Source organism: Sus scrofa, chromosome 11 (assembly GCF_000003025.6).
Source record: "Sus scrofa isolate TJ Tabasco breed Duroc chromosome 11, Sscrofa11.1, whole genome shotgun sequence".
In the NCBI taxonomy this organism is placed as follows: Eukaryota; Metazoa; Chordata; class Mammalia; order Artiodactyla; family Suidae; genus Sus; species Sus scrofa.
In genome coordinates, this window is record NC_010453.5 from 47,596,727 (window position 1) to 47,620,958 (window position 24,232).

At 41.8% G+C, this 24,232-nt stretch overlaps 1 protein-coding gene across 8 annotated transcripts in view; it reads right to left on the bottom strand.

The window, feature by feature from the left end:
* TBC1D4 (TBC1 domain family member 4) overlaps nucleotides 1-24,232 on the bottom strand; it is a 217,121-nt gene that overhangs the window by 52,919 nt on the left and 139,970 nt on the right. For all 8 annotated transcript variants that reach the window (XM_021065670.1, XM_021065672.1, XM_021065667.1 and 5 more), the window contains exons 5-8: nucleotides 17,457-17,589; nucleotides 8,827-8,918; nucleotides 8,123-8,233; nucleotides 6,878-6,997 (exon numbers count right to left, since the gene is read on the bottom strand). In XM_021065670.1, the coding sequence (XP_020921329.1) occupies nucleotides 6,878-6,997; nucleotides 8,123-8,233; nucleotides 8,827-8,918; nucleotides 17,457-17,589 (456 nt within the window). The remainder of the gene's footprint in view (nucleotides 1-6,877; nucleotides 6,998-8,122; nucleotides 8,234-8,826; nucleotides 8,919-17,456; nucleotides 17,590-24,232) is intronic.

A 24,232-nucleotide genomic window follows, 5' to 3' on the forward strand; every position in this document is an offset into this window, starting at 1 on the left:
CATATGCCGCGAGAGCGGCCCAAGAAAATGGCAAAAAGACAAAAAAAAAAAAAAAAAACCGCAACCAAAAATGTACAGATTTAGCTTCATTCATTATTCCATAATGCAAAATGAGTCCAATAAAGCCTTTCTCCCAGAAGACTAGATAAAAGTCAGCTTCAATAATGGTGAGTTGGTTCTTGTTTTTCGGTTCACACAGTCCTTTGATATGGATTTGGTAGATGATCAAAAAAGGAACCAAAGAGACCATCTCATCTCTACCCCTCACTTCATACATGAAGAAACTGAAGCCAAGTATTGAAGGAAAGAAGACGGAGAGGATCTTACGAGACAAAATACCAACTGAGAAGTTCCACATAATTCTAAAACACATGGGCAAGTTGTAAAGAGAAGAAGTAGACATACATCAAGTCAGTGTGACAGCGACTCTACACAAGGAAAAAAATGCAAAATATTTTTACAGCATTTCACAGTTTTCAAGTGTGTCTCCAAACATTCTTGGGTTTAATTTGGAAGGGGTTTAAGTGTTTAATTTTTAATCAAAGTAATGCCGACACAAAGTTTCCAAAGTCATATGGCGCTACCAAGCTTATAACGATAGGTGGCCATCACCGGCCGCCTCTCTCACACATCACATTCCCCAAAAGCAAACACTTGAAATTATTTCTCTCAGTACTTTTGTTGGACGCTCCCTGTGGCCCAGTGGGTTAAGGATCCAGTGTTGCTGCAGCTGCAGCGCAAGTCACAACTGCCTCGAGGGTTGGATCCTTGGCCTCAAAGGTGAGATGCCATGGGTGTAGCCAAAAATAAAATTTTTTTTTCTTTAATGCTTTTGTTACTCTTTTTACATTACCATTAATCTTTCCATTTTAGGCACTATCTATTCACCTTCTACTCTGGAAGAAGAGACTTTATGATTCTCACTTCATCACCCATCCCTCTACACACTTCTCTCTTCCCCTCTTCTCTCAGGAGAATTCTATCACAAGTTTCAGCTAAACCAATACTTTATGCTTAGATTTTTATGACCTTATAAATACTGTTTACGGAGTTTCCATTGTGGCTCAGTGGTAATGAATCCAACTAGTATCCATGAGGATCAGGGTTCAATCCCTGGCCTCACTCAGTGGGTTAAGGATCTGGCATTGCCGTGAGCAGTGGTGTAGGTCACAGACCAGCAGCTGTAGCGCCAATCTGACCCCGATCCTGGGAACTTCCATATGCTGTAGGTGTGGCCCTAAAAAGCAAAATAAATAAATATATACATAAATAAATACCATTTACATCTGAGTTATACATTTTGCTATTAATATAACTCATACCTTACAGAGTTTGTTTTCCCCAGAGTTAACAATTGCCTCAGTAATAACTAATTTATTACCAATAATTTATTTATTATTCATTTATTGCCAGCAGATTTCTATATGGTCAAACATCCCCTAATCCATTAATTACATTTTTTTCTTTTTCTTCGGGCTACATTTTGGAGACCTCTGTCTTCCTGTCCCAATCTGTTCTGGTGGTAATTTAGGCTTCCGGAATAGATGTTTCCAGTATTTTCCTTCAATGCTATAATTTTTTTTTTCTTTTTAGGGCCACACTCATGGCATATGGAGGTTCCCAGGCTATGGGATGAATCGGAACGGTTGCTGCTGGCCTACACCACAGCCACAGCAACGCCAGATCTGAGCCACGTCTGCAACCTACACCACAGCTCTTGGTAATACCGGATCCCTAACCCACTGATTGAGGCCAGGGATCGAACCCACATCCTCATGGATCTTGGTCGGCGTTCATTACCACTGAGCCACAACAGGAAGTCCCCTTCAATGCTATTCTAGGTTGGAATTTCTGTTTCCTTGAGCTCATTGTCTTCCTCTTTTTTTAGTTTACTTCCTCATTTTGATGGAATGTATACTCCAGGTGCTTTCCGAGAAAGGGAAACTGGGAAGTAAATTTTTTTTAATTTACATGTCTATAAATGTCACTGTCCTATGTTTGTGTTTTAATAATGGTTGGGCTGAATATACCGTTCTGCTTGGAAATGTCCCTTCAGAATATGTTAGCATTGCTCAAGTGTCTTGGTACAGAAGTCTAGTTTCACTAGGATTCTTGAGCTGTATGTGTCACCTGCTATTTCTCTCTGGAGCAGAATCTGAGCTGACCTTTGGGCGTTCTGAAATTTCACAACCAAATGCCTTTGCATTGCTTTATTCAGTCCTTCTAGTGTGCATTTTCTGAGTCCATTGAATCTTGAAACATATCCTTTAGCTCTGAAAAATTTCTTAAATGATTTCTTTGAAAATTTCTGCCTGCATCTTCTTTCTAGAACTCTTACCACCTGGCTTTTGGATCTCCAGACTGATCCTTTAGCTTTTTACCTAATTCTCCAATTTCCCATGACTTTATTTTGCTTTACTTTCTGGACAATTTTTTTCAAACTCTTGCTTTCCTAGCCTTCTACTGAATTTTTCATTTGAGGTCCACAATCAGAAAATTTTAAGAGTTCTTTCCCATTTGCAATTGACTTTTTTTTTTTTAAGAAATATGTTTAATCTTAAAACTTGTACTACTTTGTCAAATAGTAACATTTCACACCTATTTCTTTCATTTGTTTTTTATTTTTGTTTTTTTGTCTTTTTAGGGCCGCACCTGTGGCATATGGAGGTTGCCAGGCCAGGGGTCGAATTGGAGCTGCAGCTACCGGCCTAGGCCACAGCCACAGCAACGCTGGATCCGAGCCGTGCCTGCAATCTACACCACAGCCCATGGCAACACCAGATCCTTAACACACTGAGAGAGGTCGGGGATCGGACCTGCAACCTCATGGTTCCTAGTCGGATTCATTTCCGCTGAGCCAGAGGGAACTCCTCAATTGACTCTTTTATATTTATGATATCCTATCTTGTTTCATAGAAACAATATTTATTCTAATATGTGTATATTAATTATAGTTTTCTATCCCTGGTGGCTCCCTAAATAACTACATCAATTATAAAAGAGAGCTGCTTCTAACATTACTGAATACTTAGCATATGCCATGTACTATGTTAAGTATTTTACCATGTATTACCTAATTTAATCTCCACAACAATTCTAATGAAGTAAGCATATTTATTCAGTGTGCCTGTACAGAGAAGTAGGTTGCCAATGTTTACACAGTTAAAGGGCAGAACAGCAATTTGAATTCAGGGAGCACAACTTTAAAATGAACCTCTTGAACTATTACTCAATACTACTTCCTGAAGACACAGAGCTTTGTGAAAATACCATTACAAAAACAACAATTAGCCTACATTGGTTAAGAGTTATTTTGCAAATGTCCTAGAACTTGATGTAGGTTCTATCAGTTCGTTAGTTCTATTCAGTGACATGAAATACTTCCAAAAATAAACTATTCATGTGGCTGATAAATTACTGGGTTCATATGTGTGGTCAAGAAAAACAGGCCATGTTGCTTTCTACTTTTTTTGCTGCTACTGAACAACCAACCTGCCTGGTTATCTCAAATAGGTTATTCATAGAGAATGCAGTCAGGTGGGTATCAAATCATTTCCATTATTTGAAAAACAAGGGAGTCCTGTACTGGTGCAGCGGAAACGAATCCGACTAGTATCCGTGAGGATGCAGGTTCAATCCCTGGCCTCGCTCAGTGGGTTGGGGATCCAGCATTGCCATGAGCTGTGGTGTAGGTCACAGATGCAGCTCGGATCCCGCACTGCTGTGGCTGTGGTATAGGCTGGAGGCTGTAGCTCTGTTTCAACCCCTAGCCTGGGAATTTTCACATGCCACAGGTGCAGCCCTAAAAAAAAAAAGAAAGAAAGAAAAAGAAAAACAACATAAATCACACATTTTACTCATAGGAGTGTTTTTTTTTTTTCATTTCTGAGAATGCATATGTTCAACAAACCCAAAAGATACATATATAACATATATCCAGAATATATTTACACTGACGACAACAAAACACCCAGCAAAAATGAATTACCCCAGGGGTTATGGGGAATGTTGAGTAGTCATTCTCACTCTTTCCTACTTCTTAGTTGTTATCATTATTATTATTATTGGCTCTGACTGCAGCATGAGGAAGTTCCCAGGCCAGGGAAAGAACCCACACCAAAGCAGTGACCAGAGCCACAGCAGTAATAATGCCAGATCCTCAGCTGCTAAGCCATCGGGGAACTCCAGTTATTATTATTTTGTAATTTGCAAGCAGGAAAGCAAGGACAAGTTCTAGCCCTGGATGCTGCCCAGGCCACATGGCAGCCTTGCCCTATGTTCTGATCTGATCCATCCTAGGGCTGGATGGAATCCCATCCAGGGGCAGCTGGGGGAACAGGAGTTCCCGAGGGTTTCTCCTTGGGCTTCCCAGACTGCCCACTGATTCCCAGATTCAGACAGATGGGGAGGTCATCTGTGCCCAGAGTCTGCTTGGGCAAAAGAGAAGGAGACGGGAAGGGAGCCAACAGAAAGATGTGCTAAGAGGAAATATCTCATTCTTTCCCTCCGGATTCAATCACAATGAAAACAACGGCTCTCTCCCCTTCCATCAGTTCTTTGTCTCCTCTGCAGCCGCCTCCCTCACCAGCCCTGCTTGCGGGCTCCCAGGATGGCTCATCCATCTCTGCCTTCTGTCCCCAAGGTGCCCACAGACAACAAGACCTCTCTCTGCTCTCTGTGCCATAAGCAGTCTCACCATAGGAAGTGTTTTATCCATGAGTTTTCCTTACACACAAAGAAAAATAAATGAACTTGAAAATGATACTCTACCCTCCCCCAATTAATTCATCAGCAAGTGAGGACAATGGCTCTCACTCCGAAGAAACCATGAAATGAGGACAGTTTTCCAATGACTCACACTTTCTATTAGTAAATATTTCTCTTTCAGGAATATATGCATATACTAGTAAACAGTCTTCTTTTGGAAAACATCAGTTTAAGCAGAGGCAACCGACAAACAATACAAGAGCCTGTCTTTGCACCTCTGAACACACAGTGTTTCAGTTTTAGCTATTATAACGTGGTAATGTGGGTGTCGAGTCTTTTCCTTTGGACCCACTTTTGAATTATTATTGAGCTGAGCGCTAAGGCATCTTAAAAACATATCCTATTTCATAAACAACTATAGTTAGTTAAATAAAATATGCTGACATTTAAAAATAGCAGCAACTGGGAGCCAAACACCATGCCTGGAGTGTCAGTTTTCTACCATCTCACTCAGAAAGAAAAAAAAATAAATAAACAGACAAGTTTCAGAAGTCCACAAAACCTCTTTCCTATATAACCTTCGATACAACATGGGTACGTGCCAGCCTTCCCCACAAGTCCATGCTGCGGTGTATGGTGTAAGCGAGACCTTGTTAGGTCACATAATTGATGGTAGTTGGCAGCACACTGGGACACAAAAGCTACAGTATCCACCTTGACCGAAACAGACTGGCTGTGCCCTTGCTGAAAAGTCATGACAGCCGTTCAAGGCTCTGCAAGCGGCACTTCAAAGTCTGCCGCGCACATACGGAGCAGCGAGCCAAGGTCCTCAGCGGGGATCAAGAGCGTAACGCTCTCAATACCCTTGTGGCATTTTGGAAGTGACAGAGGTTTCGGAGCTTCCCACTGCTCTGTGTCCCACTTCATATCTACGGTGGGCTCTTTTCCTAACATTCTGACACCTCCTTTGCACCAGAATGTGACTGACACAGGTAGGAGGACGCCCATTTCACAGGTGGGGAAACCATGAGTGAGGAAAGGTAACTAAGCTCATTTGTATCATTTTTTTTAGATTCTCCATATGCCTGGTATCATATGAAAAAAGGATACAAATGAATGCATTTACAAAACAGAAACAGTCTCCCAGACATGGACAACATAGGCAATTCCTTGTCCTGGGCGCCCTGAAGGCTTTCTCCCCTCCACCCTGGCTCTGACACCCTGCATGGGGGCATCCCCACCCCCCACAGTCTGATGCCCTTATCACCAGCTCTGGTTTCCACTCACTGCACAGAACCATCTGCCCCAGCACCCATACAGCCTCTGTCTTCCTGCACTGAGCCACTGTGGCTGCCTGCCTCACAGACCCAAGGTCAAGACACCAGCATCTTGTCCAATAGCTTTCGGAGTGAACTGTTCAGGAAGGAGAGGAAGAGAAATCACTTGGCTTATTTCTAAACAGAATATATAAATTCACTAAATGGAACACATACATTTCTATGAACTTATACTCACTATTTTCAGCCTTCCCTATCAGCTTTCTGAGAATGAGCTAAAGAGGGGTTTCTTTATAACTTCAAAATGTGGCAAACTGGACGTTCCCATTGTGGCGCAGCAGAAATGAATCCGACTAGTATCCATGAGGATGTGGATTTGATCCCTGGCCTGCTCAGTGGGTTGGGGATCTGGCCTTGCCATGAGTTGTGGGGTAGGTCACAGACGCACCTCGGATCCTGCGTTGCTGTGGCTGTGCCATAGGTCAGCAGCTGTAGCTCTGATTCGACCCCTAGCCTGAGAACTCCCATATGCCACACATGCATCCATAAAAAGCAAAAAAAAAAAAAAGAAAGAAAGAAAGAAAGAAAAAGAAACAACACAAAATAAAATGTGGCAAAAGATAAAAAGGTCTCAGGACTGGGCATCAATGTTCTATTTCTCCTTTTCTATACATATATCTCTGCTACTAAATCTCTACTGCTCAAAGACAGATATCAGAGGCACCAAAATAAAGCTAGAGCTGCGAATGAAACTAAATTTTCAGAGATTATTTTAAATAAGGGCTAACTAAATTAATCTTAAGGTTTTTTTCCTAAGAAAATGTGCTGTGAGCCAGTTGAGAATGAAGCAAAGTAGTCAGAAAACACAGACAAGAGCCTCAGTTTGATCTTACCCTTGAGAAGATGTTTTCCAGGGAGCTAGTTAAGGATCTCTTAGCTTTATTTTTCAGGATGTCAAGTTTGAACCTTCCACTGCTCGTCGAATTTTCCGGGATTGTACTACTGGAAATAGTCTAGAGAAAGAAACACATCAATTTTCGTTTGGAAATACCCAAGGTTAAATGAAGCTTTAAAGACAGGCTTATGATAGGTCATTAAAAAGCACAGGAATTCTTCTCTAGCTCTGTTAGGAAGTAAGAAGTTGGGATTCACAATGTGAACATAAAAATTATATGGAAAAGGGGTTCAATTATTAATATTGTAAGTAATAAAAAGACAGAAATAAGACCTTTCTGCTAAGACATTCCTCCTGTGTTTAACAAAAATTAATCTTGAGATGTCAATGTTTATGGCTGTCATTCTGATTAACAACGATAACCATCCCTTTCCAAGTTGCCTGTATGTCCAAATTAGCAGGAAAAACAAGAAATAGGTTTCAAAGAACAAAGTATCTTCTAGTAAAGCCGGATTCTTCTAATGCCTTTGTTGTAATTCCATTTTCATGTGTGAGTGGGTCATTTATCTTTTCAACAAATATTCACCAATAGTACTAGACTGCATGAGAATCTACAGTGTATCCACTCTATTTGGTTCTCTAAACATTTTATTTCATATAGAGATAAGAAGCCACTATGTACATATGTATATTCCCTGGTTCGTTCGTTCGTTCGTTCGTTCGTTCGTTCTTTCTTTCTTTCTTTCTTTCTTTCGTTCGTTCTTCCTTCCTTCCTTCCTTTCTTTCTTTTTTTTTCCCGTCTTTTTAGAGCCACACCTGTGCCATATGGAAGTTCCCAGGCCAGGGGTTGAATCTGAGCTGCAGCTGCCAGTGTATGCTACAGCCACAACAACAAGGATCTGAGCCACATATGTGACCTTCACCACAACTCATGGCAACACTGGATCCTTACCCCACTGATCAAGGCCAGGGATTGAACCCGCATCTTCCTGAATACTAGTTGGGTTCATTAACTGCTGAGCTACAACAGGAACTCCTTCCCCGGTTCTTAGTGCCAGGAAACTTCCGAGAGAGAAGCCTTCTCCTTTGCTTGGGGAGGGAATATAGGACACAAAGCCACACCTAAGTATCAAATATGGAGCCAGGAGTGGTGGGTCTCGTTGGTCAAGAAGAAAAGGGTACTTTGATGGAGTGTATGAAAAAAAAAAAAAAGCAAAAATAGGTCAAGGCGAAACCTTCTCACCGATGGGCCTTCCCCAATGTGAATGTGTGTCCTCTGCTTGGCTTCACAGAGCTGCCTCAGATGTAAAATGACAAGTTCATTCTCCTCCTGGTCATTGATGGGCTTCATTTTCTGTTGAACAGACAAACCAAAAGCACATTATGGCAATACGGCTTCTGTTTTATTCTTTTTTTGAATTTTTTAATTAAAGTATAGTTGTTTTATAATGTTGTGCCAATGTCTGCTGTATAGCAAAGTGACCCAGTCATTCCTATATGTGTGTGTGTGTGTGTGTGTGTGTGTATACACACATTCCCTTTCTTATATTATTTTCCATCATGTTCTATCCCAAGAGAGTATACCATACAGCAGGACCTCACTGCTTCTCCATTCTAAAAGTAATAGCTTGCATCTACTAACCCCAAACTCCTAGTCCATCCCACTCCCTCCTCCAAAATTACAGGCCAATATCTTTGATGAATATTGTTTTATCCTTTTCTCGGTTAGTTGAATCTGTCTCACAGAGGAACATACATAAAACTAAATGTTCATGTCTAGCTGCTCTTGGAAGCACAAGCAACAGTGGCATTCTAGTAACTACCACATGGTACAATAGGATACGTAGCTTGAACTTCGGATGGAGAAAGGAAGAAAATGAACTCACAAAAACAGGGCCCAATTCTCATTCCTTAGGTCTTGTTTCTGAAGCCTAGAAAGAATGTTACCTGGACTCGTTCAAAGATGTCAGCTTGCTCATTATCAGTCAATGATGAGAGGTGCCTCTGTATTACCAGCTTGGCTCTTGGTGGGTAGAGACCTAAAAGAAGGGGAGGGGATTGTTGGTAAACAGATTCTGGCCCCACAGGTATATAAGTAATGCATTGGAGCTTGTCCCTTCACCAGCAGGTTAAATCTCTGGGAGATGCACTCCTGCCTACAACAAGCCTTGGAATACTGCAATGAAATGATGAAAATAAAAGAGAAAATCCCCTCTCTCACCAAAATCAGTGACGTGATGGCCTTGTCAGTGGCCCTGTGAGTAACCCTGAATTCAGATTTATTAACAAAAAATGTCTAAATGATGCCAAAGCAACAGCATAACCAGAGACAATGGAATATACTAACAAATTTAGCCACCCTAGAAGCTCATAGGGGTTTAGCGGAAATCTCTAAACTTAAAGCTTGACATTTAAAAAAGAATAACAGTATTAAAGAGCAGAACTAAAGCTTAGACAGGAAGCTCTCCCCCTTATGCAGGTCTTGGCAATAAAACGCCAAGGTCAGCATTAGTATTTAGGGATATTTTTTAGGGCTATTATTTTACCAAGAAACTGTTTACCTTTTGACATCATATTATTTATATATCACACTTCTACACATAATTTATATTAAGTCCTAGGCCAAAATTTTTTTCATAAAAACATTTTTTGTTTCTACACATTTTTTAAAAAAGGGAATAATGTAATTCTGATTTACAATGATTCACCCGGCCATCCGTTTTTAAGGAACAAATCTCCTTTGCACAGTTAGGGGCAAGTTATGGAACTGCTACTCATGGTATTGTATTTTGATTAAAAAGAGGATATCTAGGCGTTCCCATGGTGGCTCAGCAGTAAGGAACCCAACTAGTATCCATGGGGACATGGGATTGCTCTCTAGCCTCATTCAGTGGGTTAAGGACCCGGCATTGCCATGAGCTTTGGTGTAGGTCACAGATACTGCTCAGATCCCACATTGCTGTGGCTGTGGTGTAGGCTGGCAGCTGCAGTTCCAATTCAGCCCCTAGCCTGGGAACTTGCATATGCCACAGGTGCAGCCCTAAAAACACAACCAGTAAATACACACATACATATATGCATACACACATACATAAAAAGAGGCTATCTAGTTATATATAATATTTAATGAACCTCATAGGTAGACTTCTCTTTAAAATCCCTGGAAGAGTCACCTCAAAATATGCATTGTTTTAAAAGAACCAGAATTCATTGCACTGTGGTTCGAATGCATACAGTGCCTGTTCTAAACCACCATGCAGTATATAATGGGAATCAGAAAGAAGAAAAGCTTCTAAAAAGTCCTCTGCTCTACCTTTCTTTGTGAAATGGACACCAAATTACTGTGACAATCTCTGTCATCCCATACAGAAACAGTGGGCACTAAACTTCATTTTGACAGTGTGAGGCCAAGCGTTACCCCAGCTTATCATTTGCTGGCCAAGTCTCATTAAGAGTCTCTTTAGGCAATGTATTAAGACACTGATTCGCAGGATTGTTTTTGTTTTGTTTCATGTGGTTTATTAGTCCATTATGTTATTTGCACGCATAGGAGGATAAAAGACCTACAAGAAGAGAGGTAAAGAGGGTACTTATTTGAAATAGGTAACTAAATCCACAGCCCAGGAAGTTTCTTGAAACCTTTATTTCGGGAGCGGCATTGCAAACAGATGGAGTTTATTTTCAAATTATGCCTGCCCCCTACACTGCCATGAATTTGTTCTGACTTCCTTTAATTCCCCCAATGTGGAATCACTAATTAGCGAATTAATGCATCCTGCGTGCTAAGTATATTATGTATCCCTCAGGGATGTTACTGTAGGAAAACAAGATTGAGGATAATTGCTCCGCCTCTATGATGCTCAACATCACTTTGGTTTCACCCTCTGAGGACTGGTCCTTGAGAGATGGTCCCCTTAGGCACTGCCTCCTGGATTCACTCTGGTCCACCGACACAGCGGACACGGTTCCTTCCCATCTAAATGGAGAGGCTCCTTTGACAGGGGCAGAGATATCAGGGCTCGCATCAGCACTCTCATCTACTCCCTTTCCTTTTTTTTTTTTTTTTTTTTTTAACTCCAGTAAAAACAGAGCTCCTTATTAATGCACCCAAATGTATGGACAGGATTCTATAATTCTGAGTAAGTGATATGAAATCCTACTATCTAGGTACGTCTAAATATCTTTCTCATTTTCTACTATTAATTTGTTTTGAGTCTAAATGTGGTCCTTTCTCCAGCTTTACACTTTCGTACCTACGCATAACACAAGTTGAGAAGTCACACTGTTATCTGACGTAGATGGCAACAACGCCTGGGGAAACACACGGATGCCAAGGCTTCTAGACATCTTGGCCCTGGACATGGCAGATTTCTGATACACTTTCAGAGAGAAGCATCAGGTTGCTTTGGAAACAGATTAAACAAGTTCAAATCCTGGTTCTGCCCTTCCCAGGCAATGAGGACGTGGCCGTTCTTACCCACTCTGTGTCTCAGTGCTTCAGGGTTCTCACGAGTAATGTGAGGATTCAAAACGGTCCCTATTTGGCAGGATTTCTACATGGAAAACACAATAGTGCCCAGAGACAGTAAGTCATATGAGAGTATCTGCTTTATTGTTATTGCTTTCATTCTCTCAGAGCCCTGCCCTATCTTTTGCTCACTTTGCACGATGTCAAAGGCAGGGGTAAGAAATCCAATCAGAAGGTGTCATCCAACGCCTCAGGAAAAGCAGCCTTTGTGAATCCTTTCCAATCCATAAGAATCTTTCCTTTGCTCCCTTCAGATAGATGCATACTTTGAAGCTAGGGAAGCTTAAGTTGCAAAGTCCTTTGCAGTCTTGGGAGGGGTCCCACTCATTCTGGATGTATAATTTGTTTTTTAGGGTTTTTTACGGCTGCACCTGCAGCATACGGTAATTCTCAGGCTAGGGGTCGAATCGGAGCTGCAGCTGAGGCCTACACCATGGCCACAGCAATACTGGATCCAAGCCACACCTATGACCTACAACACAACTTGTGGCAATGCCAGATCCTTAACCGACTGATCAGGGCTAGAGATTGAACCCAAATCCTCTGAGACAACTTCAGGTCTTTAACCCTTGAGCCACAATGGGAACTCCTAGATGTACAACTTGTATTCTCTTTCTTTACAAAGGTCCCTAAAAGCATAAACACTTCGGATGCCACAAAACTGAGTCCCAGCCTTATATACACATAAACAGAGTACTTCTTATCTACTAAAGCTCTGCTGTAGGGTACGCCCAGCTTCTGACAGGCTGCCTACTTTTATGAAAGTTTAAAACTTTTTTTCCATAATAGAAAATATAGCTTAAAACACACCTACAATGTAGTTTTAAAAGAGAAATAACAAAAAAAAAGACAAAACAAAAAAAGAAATACAAAGTTGCCTTTTGATTCCAAAGTGTTTAGCTTTGTCTGCATAGACAGAACATGTGTACAGTGTGAAGTTTGAAAACTAAAAATTCAAAAAGGAAAATGATACTCATCATTATCTTACCAACATCTAGAGCATATTTGCTTCCAGTTTTTTCTAATGTAATTTTTTATTTATATATAGAGAGATTTGATTTATATCTTATTACTCAAGTAATATAACTTCCATATTTTTTTTCTTTTTAGGGCTGCATATGGAAGTTCCCAGGCTAGCGGTCAAATCGAAGTTGCTGGCCTACGCCACAGTCACAGTAACTAGGGATCCGAGCCATGTCTGTGACCTGTACCACAGCTCACAGCAATGCCAGATCCTTTAATTCACTGAGCAAGGCCAGGGATCGAACCAGCATCCTCACGGATACTAGTCAGATTTGTTTCCACTGCACCTCAATGGGAATTCCCCTAAGTTCTACATTTTATATATTAAAAATACTTATATTTAAAATAACATATTAAAATATTAGAATTTGCCAATGATAGATGCTAAAATCAGTGGGCACAGTCACGAGGGCAAATTTAGGTAGATTCAAACTATCTTCCCTAAGACATGTGTTGGCTCCAAAGGGAATGGTAGTGATTTTACAGTGAAGGATTCCTGAGACCACCAGGACCAGGGGGTGAGGCCAGCAAGACTAGGAGTAAATCTTATCAGCATCACAAGCTCTTTGATAAGATGCACTGAGAAGGAGGCAGCCCCTTTTCTATAGAGCTTTTGTCTCAGAGGAATGACTTCAGTCCAAATGTGAGAGGCGGTCAGACAGGCTGAACTGATGGACGTACAGCAAAACAACTGAGTGATTCCTCATAGGAGATGTCAAGGTCATGAATGAAAAGGAAAGCTGGAGGAAGAGTGGCAGACTTCAGGGCACCACGGCGAGTCAACAACTATTTACAATACACGATGCTAACTGGGATCCTGGACAAAAAAAAGGACCTGGGTAAAAAATAAATACGTAAATAAATCAATTAAATTAAATCAAATGGAGCTGGCAAAGATCAAAAGAAGTATTTCGTTTGAATAATAATATTGTACCAATGCTAAAGTCCTGTTCTGATCATGGCGCTGGGCTATGTGAGATGTTAATGACAGGGAAAATGTGGGGACGAATATTTGGAAACTCTCTGCAAGTCTTCTGTAAGTCTTTAGACCAAATTAAAAGTTTTTGGGGGGTTTTTTTTGGGGGGCACACCTGAGGCATATGGAAGTTCCTGAGTCAGGAACGAAATCTGTGCCTCAGCAGCGACCCAGCTGCCGCAGACACAACACCACATCCTTAACCCGCTGTGCCACAGCAGGAACTTCTAAGAGTTTTTTTAAAAAGAAATAGAGGGTAGGAGTCCCCGTCGTGGCACAGTGTTTAACGAATTCGACTAGGAACCATGATGTTGCAGGTTCGATCCCTGGTCTTGCTCAGTGGGTTAAGGATCCAGCGTTGCCATGACCTGTGGTGTGCTTCGCAGATGCAGCTTGGATCCTGAGTTACTGTGGTTCTGGCGTAGGCTGGCGGCTGCAACTCCAATTAGACCCCTAGCCTGGGAACCTCCATATGCCATGGGAGCGGCCCTAGAAAAGGCCAAAAAAAAAAAAAAAAAAAAAATATGGGGTATTATTTTATATACTTCTCTAGATTCGGCATCAAAGAGTAAGTACTACTCAGCAAATTATTCTTTTCACTCAATAATATAACTTTAAGACATATCCAAGTTGATAGGTGAGATTCAGTCCCATTCATTGCTCCACTATATGAGCATAGTTCAATTGCTACTGATGGACATTTAGGTTGTTTCCAATTTTCTAATATTTACAAATAATACACTTGAAAATGTCACCTTATGAATCTATACATGAGTTTCTCTTATCAAGACATGGAATTGCTGGTTGACAGCGTATATATTGTCCTGCAAATGGCTATACCAATTCACACTCCCATCTGTATCACATAAATGTAACAATCCCTACAATCTTAGCAACAGTTAATCGGGTGAGTATCTTACTGCTATTTTCATCTTCATGTCTCTGATATCTGATAGGATTGAGCATCTTCTCATTTTTATTATTGGACCTCTTTTTTTCAGAGGAGCGTTTTTTAATATGATTTGCATAATTTACTACTGGTGGTTTTATCCTTTTCTTATAGATAATAACCACCCTTAAAAATTCTGAACAGGAGTTCCTGTCGTGGCGCAGTGGTTAACGAATCCGACTAGGAACCATGAGGTTGCGGGTTCGATCCCTGCCCTTGCTCAGTGGGTTAACTATCGGCGTTGCCGTGAGCTGTGGTGTAGGTTACAGACTCGGCCCGGATCCTGCGTTGCTGTGGCTCTGGAGTAGACTGGCAGCTACAGCTCTGATTCAAACCCTAGGCTGGGAACCTCCATATGCCACAGGAGCGGCCCAAGAAACGGCAAAAAGACCAAAAAAAAAAAAAAAATTCTGAACATCAGGGAGTTGCGGTCATGGCTCAGAGGAAAAGAATCTGACTAGTATCCCTGAGGATGCAGGTTCGATCCCTGGCCTCGCTCAGTGAGTTAAGGATTGGCATTGCCTCAAGCTATGGTGTAGGTCACAGTCACGGCTTGGATCTCGGGTTGCTGTGGCTGTGGTGGAGGCCAGAAGCTACAGCTTCAATTAGATCCCTAGCCTGGGAATCTCCATATGTTCATATGAACCTCACGTGAACCTCCATATGTTCATAAGAACCTCATATGAACCTCTATATGAGGGTGCAGCTCCAAAAAGACCAAAAAAAAAAAAAAAATTCTGAACAGCAATCTGCCGTTTGTTGCTTATCATTTAACTTGCAAGTAAGCAGCTGTTGTTATGTAAAAATGTTAAGATTGTATGAAGTCAAATCTATCAATGCCTTCTTTTGATAGCTTCTGCATTTTTGTGTCTCAATGAAGGCTTTTGCGTTCAGGGACAAAATAACATTTTTATTTTCTTTTAATGATTTTAATATTTTGTTTGCTTACTCTTTAGACTTTGCTCTATCTAGAAAGTATTGTGAGTGGGGTAGGTGGAAGGAATCTTTGCCTCTCTGCATAGCAAACTGATGGAACATCATTTCCTGAATCATTCAGCTTTTCCTCCCCAGCTATAATATTCCCATTACTGGATTAGCAATGAGATCCTGCTGCACAGCACTGGGAACTATGTCCAGTAGCTTTTGATGGAGCATAATAATGTGAGAAAACAGAATGTATACATGTATGTGAAACTGGGTCACCATGCTGTACAGTAGGAAAAAAACCATATTGGGGAAATAACAATTAAAAATAAAATAAATAAACCCTATAATTTCCCTGTACCATATATCAAAGAATGTTTCATTTCTGTAAAAATTATATATATATATACATATGTTATGTTTGAAAATAAGGTGCATTCTGTAAAATCAGAATTATACATTTTAAAATTTAAATAGTCCTTGTTGGAGTTCCCGTTGTGGTGCAGAGGAAATGAATCCGACTAGGAACCATGAGGTTGCAGGTTTGATCCCTGGCCTCGCTCAGTAGGTTAAGGATTCGGCAGTGCCATGAGCTGTGGTGCAGTCCAGCAGCTGGAGCTCCGATTAGACCCCTAGCCTGGGAACCTCCATATGCCGTGGGTGCGCCCCTAAAAAGACAAAAAGACAAATAAATAAATAAATAGTCCTTGTTTACACAGTGGATATTCAGTAAACACGGCTATTCATCAGTTCTGCCACGTCCCTAGGATCCTCCTGCCTACTAAACTGATATCACAATTTGCATTTACAATGGCTAGTCCATTTTCTGCTTTGTGCTGGAGTTTGTAGTCTCCCCATCGACTGTAACACGAATCAGACTAAACTGCATTTACGTGCACGCACGCCTGTCTTCTGCTCTAGACTATAGGCTTCCTGAAAGCACAGTCCACGTCTCAATCACCTCTGCATCCCCAGTGCAGAGCACACAACCCAGCGCATGCAAGATGCTTAACAGGTGCTTAGTAAATTGTGTGTCTCCTCTGGTGCAGTAGTTCTCAGCCTTTTTTGCTAGTAAGAGACAAGGAGAAGAAGCGAAGATGAGTCAAAATCACTTCTCCTTCACTCCCCTCCCCCTCGTCCAAACACACTTTTGAACCTGCTTTATGATATTACGGCTGCGTGATTTTTTTTTTTTTTTTTTTTTTGGTCTTTTTAGGGCCAAACCCAAAGCAAATGGAGGTTTCGAGCCGGTCTAATCAGAGCTGTAGCTGCCAGCTGACACCACAGCCACAGCCACAGCAACAGCAACACAAAAGATCCAAACTGTGTCTGCGAACTACACCACAGCTCATGGCAACGCTAGATCCTTAACCCACTGAGTGAGGCCCAGGATTGAACCTGCATCCTCATGGATGCTAGTCAGATTTGTTTCCGCTGAGCCACGATGGGAACTCTAATATTCTTTCTTCTTTTTCGCTTTTTAGGGCCACACCTTTGGCACATGGAAGTTCCCAGGATAGGGGTCGAATCAGAGCTGCAGCTGATGGCCACAGACACAGCCATGGCCACAGACAGAGCCACATCAATGCCTGATACTGAACCCACTGAGCAAGGCCAGGGATTGAACCTGCATCCTCATGGATACTAGTCAGATTCATTACCACTGAGCCACAACGGGAATTCTCTGTGATTTTCAAATGTCCCTCAAAAGCCATGCAAGTTTCACTCCTGTTCTAAACTTTTAGAAGAAAAAAAAGAAAAAAGAAAAAAAAAAAAAAAAAAACACATTACCAAGTGCAAAGGGAAAAAAAGGAAAGACTTAAGTAAACAGTCCACATTCTGGGATGGTTTTGCCTTTCTTCATTCATACAACAAATATTTGGTCAGTTCTCACTGTGCAAGTAGCAGAGTCTTAAGAACTGTGGGAAATGCTCGTTCCTCCCTTGCATCTGCCTTCAGAAAAAAAAAGCAAAAAATTTAAAGAGAGAGAGAGAAAGAGGAAAAACAGCCAAGCACCTAGGAGAGACTGACAGCAGAAATCTGACTGGACATGAGAAATGATGCTTGGGGCTCTTGTTGCACCTCGAAACAAAGAACCAGTCAACAACAGTAGCGGCTTTCTCACTTCCAAATGCCAAAGCAAACTCCTGTTTTGCCAAGGCCAACTGATACGGTACCTTCAATCCGTTCACAGAGCTTATGCAAAGAGTGCATAGGGCAGGCCTCGCACAGCTTAATCTGGGTCTTGGCACTCTGCAGGGCAGCGGCCGTACTGAAAGCCTGTTTGAGAGTCAGCATCACCTCATCGACCTACAAGAAGAAACAAAATCCAGGTCTATAAACCTTTGCTTTCAGGGTAACACATTAAAAGCCCAACAGCGGAGTTCCCGTTGTGGTGCAGTGGAAGCAAATCTGACTAGGAACCCTGACATTTCGGGTTCGATCCCTGGCCTCGCTCAGCGGCCAGGGATCGAACCCACAACCCCGTGCTTCCTAGTCGGATTAGATTCTGCTGCACCACGACGGGAACTCCCACGTGCTTTTTCTGAATTCCACTGAGTGCTCCTCTATCACAGTTCAGTGGCAGCCAACCAGCTCTTTGTTTCATTAGTTTATCAGATGAAGATCTCTTCAGAAGTTTTGTCTGCAACACATAGGGAGCGAAAAAATAGGTTTAACATCCACTTGTATTAATAGGTATCCTATTTCCTTGATCCTTTTGGATGACGTTTATAGAGCCAAAACAAGCAAACATGTGTTTACCCAAAGTTCTGGAAAGAAATGAGCTCAATAAATAATGCTGGGGAGATCCTATGAAGGTGGCTGGTCTTTTCTCTATGACTTCTAATTTATTATCATTTCGCTTCTGATGTGTGACACTAAGAAGTTTTGAGATCATGCACTTTTTAATCGCTGGGTCTCCCCACTATGGAGTCAGCAGCTTGAAAACTGGATGCTAGCTTCTCCCTTGCTCTTCCCACGACTCAGTCAAGAAACCGAAATTAGCATCTGGTTTCTTGCTTGCTTCTCTGAGGTCAACTAACAGCTCATCCTCCAGGTATCAGCAAGCCAACTTCAGGCCAGGCTCCCCTCTGTGACACAATCATCAGTTTCAAGGGTGGTTTTCCCAACCACTGCAGAACTGAGATCTAGGTCGAAGACCTGCACTGGGGAACCCTGGGGTACCAGGGCCTTATGCATTCTTATTTTCATTTGCCTTGGAATGTATGAAAAAGCAATTTTAATTACTTATACAGATGTCTATTTCTGATTTCTTGTTTCTCATTTATTTATGGCACTGAAGGGGTTAGTCATCTGCTCAGTTTGCACATAGGTTTATTATTTGTTATTTAATAATACTGTGTTGCAGGAGTTCCTATTGTGGCTCAGTGGTAACAAACCCAACTAGTATCCATAAAGATGTGGGTTCAATCCCTGTGCCTCTTCAGTGGGTTGAGGATCTGGCATTGCCGTGAGCTGTGGTGTAAGCTGGCAGTTGCAGCTCTGATTCAACCTCTTGCCTCCAGGGAACTTCCATATGCTTTGTGTTCAGCCCTAAAAAGCAAAAAATAAACAAACAAACAAACAAACAAAAAACTGTGCTGTTAAAGGCCTCCAAATGGAAATAGTGAACTTTCATGTTTTCTTATCTATTTCTAGAGGAAATAAGAGGTCATTTTAATAGTGAGTGAAATGTGATTACCAATTTCTCCCAGTTGTAAATATTCTAAAAACTTTATTTGGCTTCTAAAAGTTTTAATTTTTTTTAATCTACTATTTTTTCCCAGATAGCCTATACGTTCTATGACGGGATTAAGGCAACTAAAAGTTAAATTAGTATACTATGAATAACTGTATTGTTTTAAGCCTAGATACAACAACAGCAATAACAAATTGTAAGTGGTGTTAAAAGATTAAAAGTAGGAGTTCTCGTCGTGGCGCAGTGGTTAATGAATCTCACCAAGAACCATGAGGTTGCAGGTTCAATCCCTGGCCTTGCTCAGTGGGTTAAGGATCCTGCGTTGCCCTGAGCTGTGGTGTAGGTCACAGACATGGCTTGGATCCCGAGTTGCTGTTGCTGTGGTGTAGGCCGGCGGTTACAGCTCCGATTAGACCCCTAGCCTGGGAACCTCCATATGCTGCAGGAGTGGCCCTAGAAAAGACAAAAAAAAAAAAAAAAAAAAAAAAAAGATTAAAAGTAAAAGAGGAGGCAAAGATAAATCAGTCATATGAAAACAAAAGAAAACACTCTTGGTGTGACCATCAGGCAAAATTAAATTTCCAGAGAAAAGTATGTGATGGAACCAAGAAAGACAATTTACAATACTAAGGTTAAAATCTGTCATGGAGATAATACTCATAAACATTTATATGCCAAACGTAGGTGTTTTGTAGCATTTTAGAATAAGAATGACAGAATGTGTAAGGACTTCAAAAGATTTTCTAGACTAGGAGTCCATCCCCTGGTGGCTCAGCAGGTTAAGGATCTGGCATTGTCACTGCTGTCGCTCAGGTCACCACTGTGGCATGGGCTTGATCCCTGGCCCCAGAACTCGCAAGGGCTGTGAGCATGACCAAAAAAAAAAAAAAAAAAAAAAAAGGATTATCTAGCCTAATTCTCTGGAAAAATCTACACTCTTAACCCTATACAAATCCTGGGTCTTGGTACCCTGGATTTTGGGGTGGGGGGGGTGTTTTGTTTTGATTAGTTTCTTGGTTATACTTTCCCTGGATATTATTGTCTGCTTCTATGGGTCTGTGGAGTTCTACTTTTTCTTTGTCTCTGAATAGTAGTCACTGTCATTTTTTTTTTTTTTTACACACCTTTTAAACCAATTTTGGAGAAAGCAGAAATGATATTTTTCAGAAATCGCAAGGGTTGCTTAAACAAGTTTAAGCCACCTGCCTTGGGCTATTTCACATAACAAGGAAAGAAGAAAGGTCCCCTCCTGGGACCATCAGAACCCGATACTGTTTATCAATTCACAGCAATTGCTGTAGAGAAGTAACTGAAAATGCTAGTTGTGAACTCTTTGTACTCAGAGAGTCAACACAGCATGTGTGGTTTTACAATACTTTGTCTTTCCCAACTGCAAAGCCACATCAATCACACACTGCTTAGACCTATAATATTTGACTGTTTCATTCTATATGTCAGCTGCTTGAACCATCCTCCTCTATACAGGAAATTTACATTTAATTTTTCCTCTAAGCTTGCAGTTCTAGTTCTCACCATCCAGTTAAGGTGCTTACTGATAAAATTCATGTCAACAGGATTTCAAAGATTCTAGCTAGACCCGTTCTTAAGAATAACGATTCTCAAACAGGGATTCTGGTCCAGCTTCCATGTAATAGGAAGACATTCTCAGCCAGCCTGGTCTGTTGCCTTAGTCACAGAGCTTCTTAAGGGGGAAAATGCAGCATGTTCCCTGACTTTCCACTGACTCCCTGTGTCGAAAACTCATTCCACATGCGTGAGGGTAAAACAAAAATACTAAAAACCACAAACAAAACAAAACTGGTGCAAGAGGTTGGACAGCAGAAGGTGTTACAGTTTTCCTTTCAGTGTAGGTTATCCAGTAATCAGAGATTAACCAGCACCTAGGAAATGATTGCCTGACATGAAGAATAACCCACTCACTCACTCAAAACACACCTAACAAACACCTGCTATGCTAGAAACTGAGGAAGACGACAACAATCAGAACGGTCTGAACCCTGTAGGATTCACAATCCAGTAGAGTAGCAAGTTATGTGAAAAATACATAAGAAAAAGGGAGTTCCCATCATGGCGCAGAGGACACGAATCCAACTAGTATCCATGAGGATGCGGGTTCAATCTCTGACCTCACTAAGTGGGTCAGGGACCCGGCATTGTCAAGAACTGTGGTGTAGATCTCAGACTCGGTTCAGATCCCATGTGGCTGTGGCTGTGGCACAGGCCAGCAGCTATAGCTCTGATTTGACCCCTGGCCTGGGAACTTCCAAATGCCATGGGTGTGGCCCTAAAAAGCAAAAAAAAAAAAAAAAAAAAAAGAAAGAAAGAAAGAAAGAAAGAAAAAAGAAAAGGGATTTACAGGATCTCTTAGAAACCTATGAACAAGATGAAGCAAAAGCACTGACGACAAAGGAACTAAAGGAGTCAATTCCTGAAAAAGAGGGTGTCAGAACGCCTTCACTAAGATGTGATCTTTAAGCAGGATCCTAAAAAAACACAGCGAAAGAGAAGGGGAAGGGGGTTCAAGTCACAGCAAAGTGAAGCGTGGCCTGCTTCCCATCCAATGCAGCAGCCAGAAAGAGAATGAAAACAGATAAAGAGAAAGGAGTTCCCTGGTGGCTCAGTGGGTTAAGGACCTGCTGTGGTCCAGGTTAGGTCCCTGGCCTGGAACTTCTGCATGCCGTGGATGCAGCCAAAAAAAAAGAAAAAAAAAAATAAGAGGTAATGGCCAAAAGAAAGAAAGAAATACAATCTCCTTGTATAGAAACAGGGTAGCAGGGTGGACCCTTGAGGGGTATGGGGATATGGTTGCCTTCCCTACGTGATGGTATAAAAGGAGTGAGGCCAGTTTGGCATTAGCAGATGCAAACTATATGCAATATCCTTGATAAACCATAATGGAAAAGAAGATGAAAAAGAATATATATGTATAACTGAATCGCTTTGCTGTACAGCAGGAATTAATACAACGTTTTAAATCAACTGTGCTTCAATAAAACAAATTTTGTAAAAAACCTTCAGTACCTATGGAATCAAAAATTATAACCAGGAGATCCTGTCATGGCTCCATGGAAACGAATCTGACTAGAATCCATGAGGACAAAGATTCAATCCCTGGCCTTGGTCAGTGGGTTAAGGATCTGGTGTTGCCATAAGCTGTGGTGTGGGTCACAGACACGGCTTGGATCCTGCATCACTGTGGCTGGGTGTAGGCCAGCAGCTACAGCTCCAATTCGACCCCTAGCCTGGGAACTTCCATGTGCTGCCAGTGCAGCCCTAAAAAGCAAAAAAAAAAAAAATATATATATATATATATATATATATACATACATATATATATTATATATTATAAACTTACCTTATAATAATAGAAAAATTAAACAATAAAAATAAAAAAATTAAAGCTGTAAACCCTGGCTCTGGCCTCCTCTGAGAGGCAGACCCCTCACTCCATGCAGCCAACAGTAACCTCAGAATGTCAGCTGCACTTGCGTGGGCCCCGCCACTCATTTAGATCCTTGATCTTATGTGTCCTGTGCTTGAAACAGTTGCTCCTCCAGTAGCAAGCCAAATAATGACACCATCCTACCTAGTTGTCACACCAGCCTCTGCAGTCTAGCCTGGAGACAGCTTAGGTCACAGAACAGCACGTGTGAGGCCACAGTTGTCACGAAAGGGCGAGCTTTCCAGTGGGCACCAGAGAAGACTAAGGAGGGCCCTTCTGCCATACTAGACAATCGAGATTTTTGCCCCTTAATAAGGAGGGAGAAATAAAACTATCACAGGATGTAGGAAGTGGATAGATGAGAGAGTAAACCAGTGGCAGGGAGACTAGTTAGGACACGAACGCAATAATGTCAGTAAAGAAGATGAATGCCCAGACTTGGGTACCAGGCAAAGAGGAAAAGGAGAGGAGACGGATACAGGGATATTCCTATCTTTGAGTTTATCAGATTCAGTAAACAGGTGGATCTAGATGGTGCAAGAGAGCAAGCTATGGTTTCTAAATTGGGAAGTTAGGCAAATGCAGCAGCCAAAATAAAATACAGGATCTACCACAGGTTTGGGGAAGGCAGGAGAGCAAGAGATCCGGAAACACGATGGAAGAATCAGCCACAGACTGGAGGAGGGACGGAGAAAGGGTAAGCTGCATGGGGGATGGGTGAGGAGTGGGGCAAATATCCCTGAAATTGCTATCTTCTTTTTTCTTTCTTGGGTTTTGTTTGGTTTGGTTTGGTTTTTTAGGGCCGAATCCGTGGCACATGGAAGTTCCCAGGCTAGTAGGGGTCAAATCGGAGCTACAGCTGTCAGCCTACACCACAACCACAGTAACACGAGATCCGAGTCTCACCTGCAACCTAAACCTCAGCTCATGGTAATGCCGTATCCCTTAACCTAGGGAGCGAGGCCAGGGATCCAACCTGCATCCTCATGGATACGAGTCAGGTTCATTACTGCTGATTCCACGATGGGAACACCTATCATTTGCTACTCTTATGAGATTGGCATTTTCCAGGGTTGTAGCCGTGGCTCTCTTGAGCTTTCTTGTTTTCTTCCCGCCCTGGGCGCTCATCATGTCCATGCCTTCAACTACTTTTTAGATAACAACTCTCCAATTTCTATCTTGAGTCCTGAACTGAACCTCTAAGACCTCTGATATCTCTCCTGGATAGCAACATGTGGATTTTTCATTGCTGTGGCTAACTATCCAGAGTGAGAACCAAACTCCAGTTACTCTCTTGAGTAAGCACCTGTTCGCCATGGGAGTCCAATAGTCCCTAGAGAAAAGGGTTAGGACCTGAAGTAGAGCAGTAGTCCAAAAGTGCCTCTGCACCAGTTCATTCCCTGGTTCCTCAACTCAGTGTCCACACTGGGAATGTGGAGGCAAGCGTGAGCAGGAAGGATGACAACATGCATCCAGGAAATGAGGAGGATGCTGCCTGCCTTACTCTGCATATGTCCAAATGGTGTGTGTTTCCCTGGGGGGGAAGGAAATAACTTAAGGAAATGCTTTGCTTCAAAGAATGCTGACAGACCCATGGAAAGGTCTGTATTACAATGCTTAGAAGAGATAACACGAGTGGAAGAATGAGTGCACAATTTTAGGAAAAAACATCAACTTATTTTCAGTCAACCAGATCTATTTCCAAGTCTGCCCTACGTCTTTCTTCTCAAACTCTAACTGCACCCCCTTTTAAAAGGGGGGGGTGGGGTAGGTGGGTGGGAGTGTTGGAG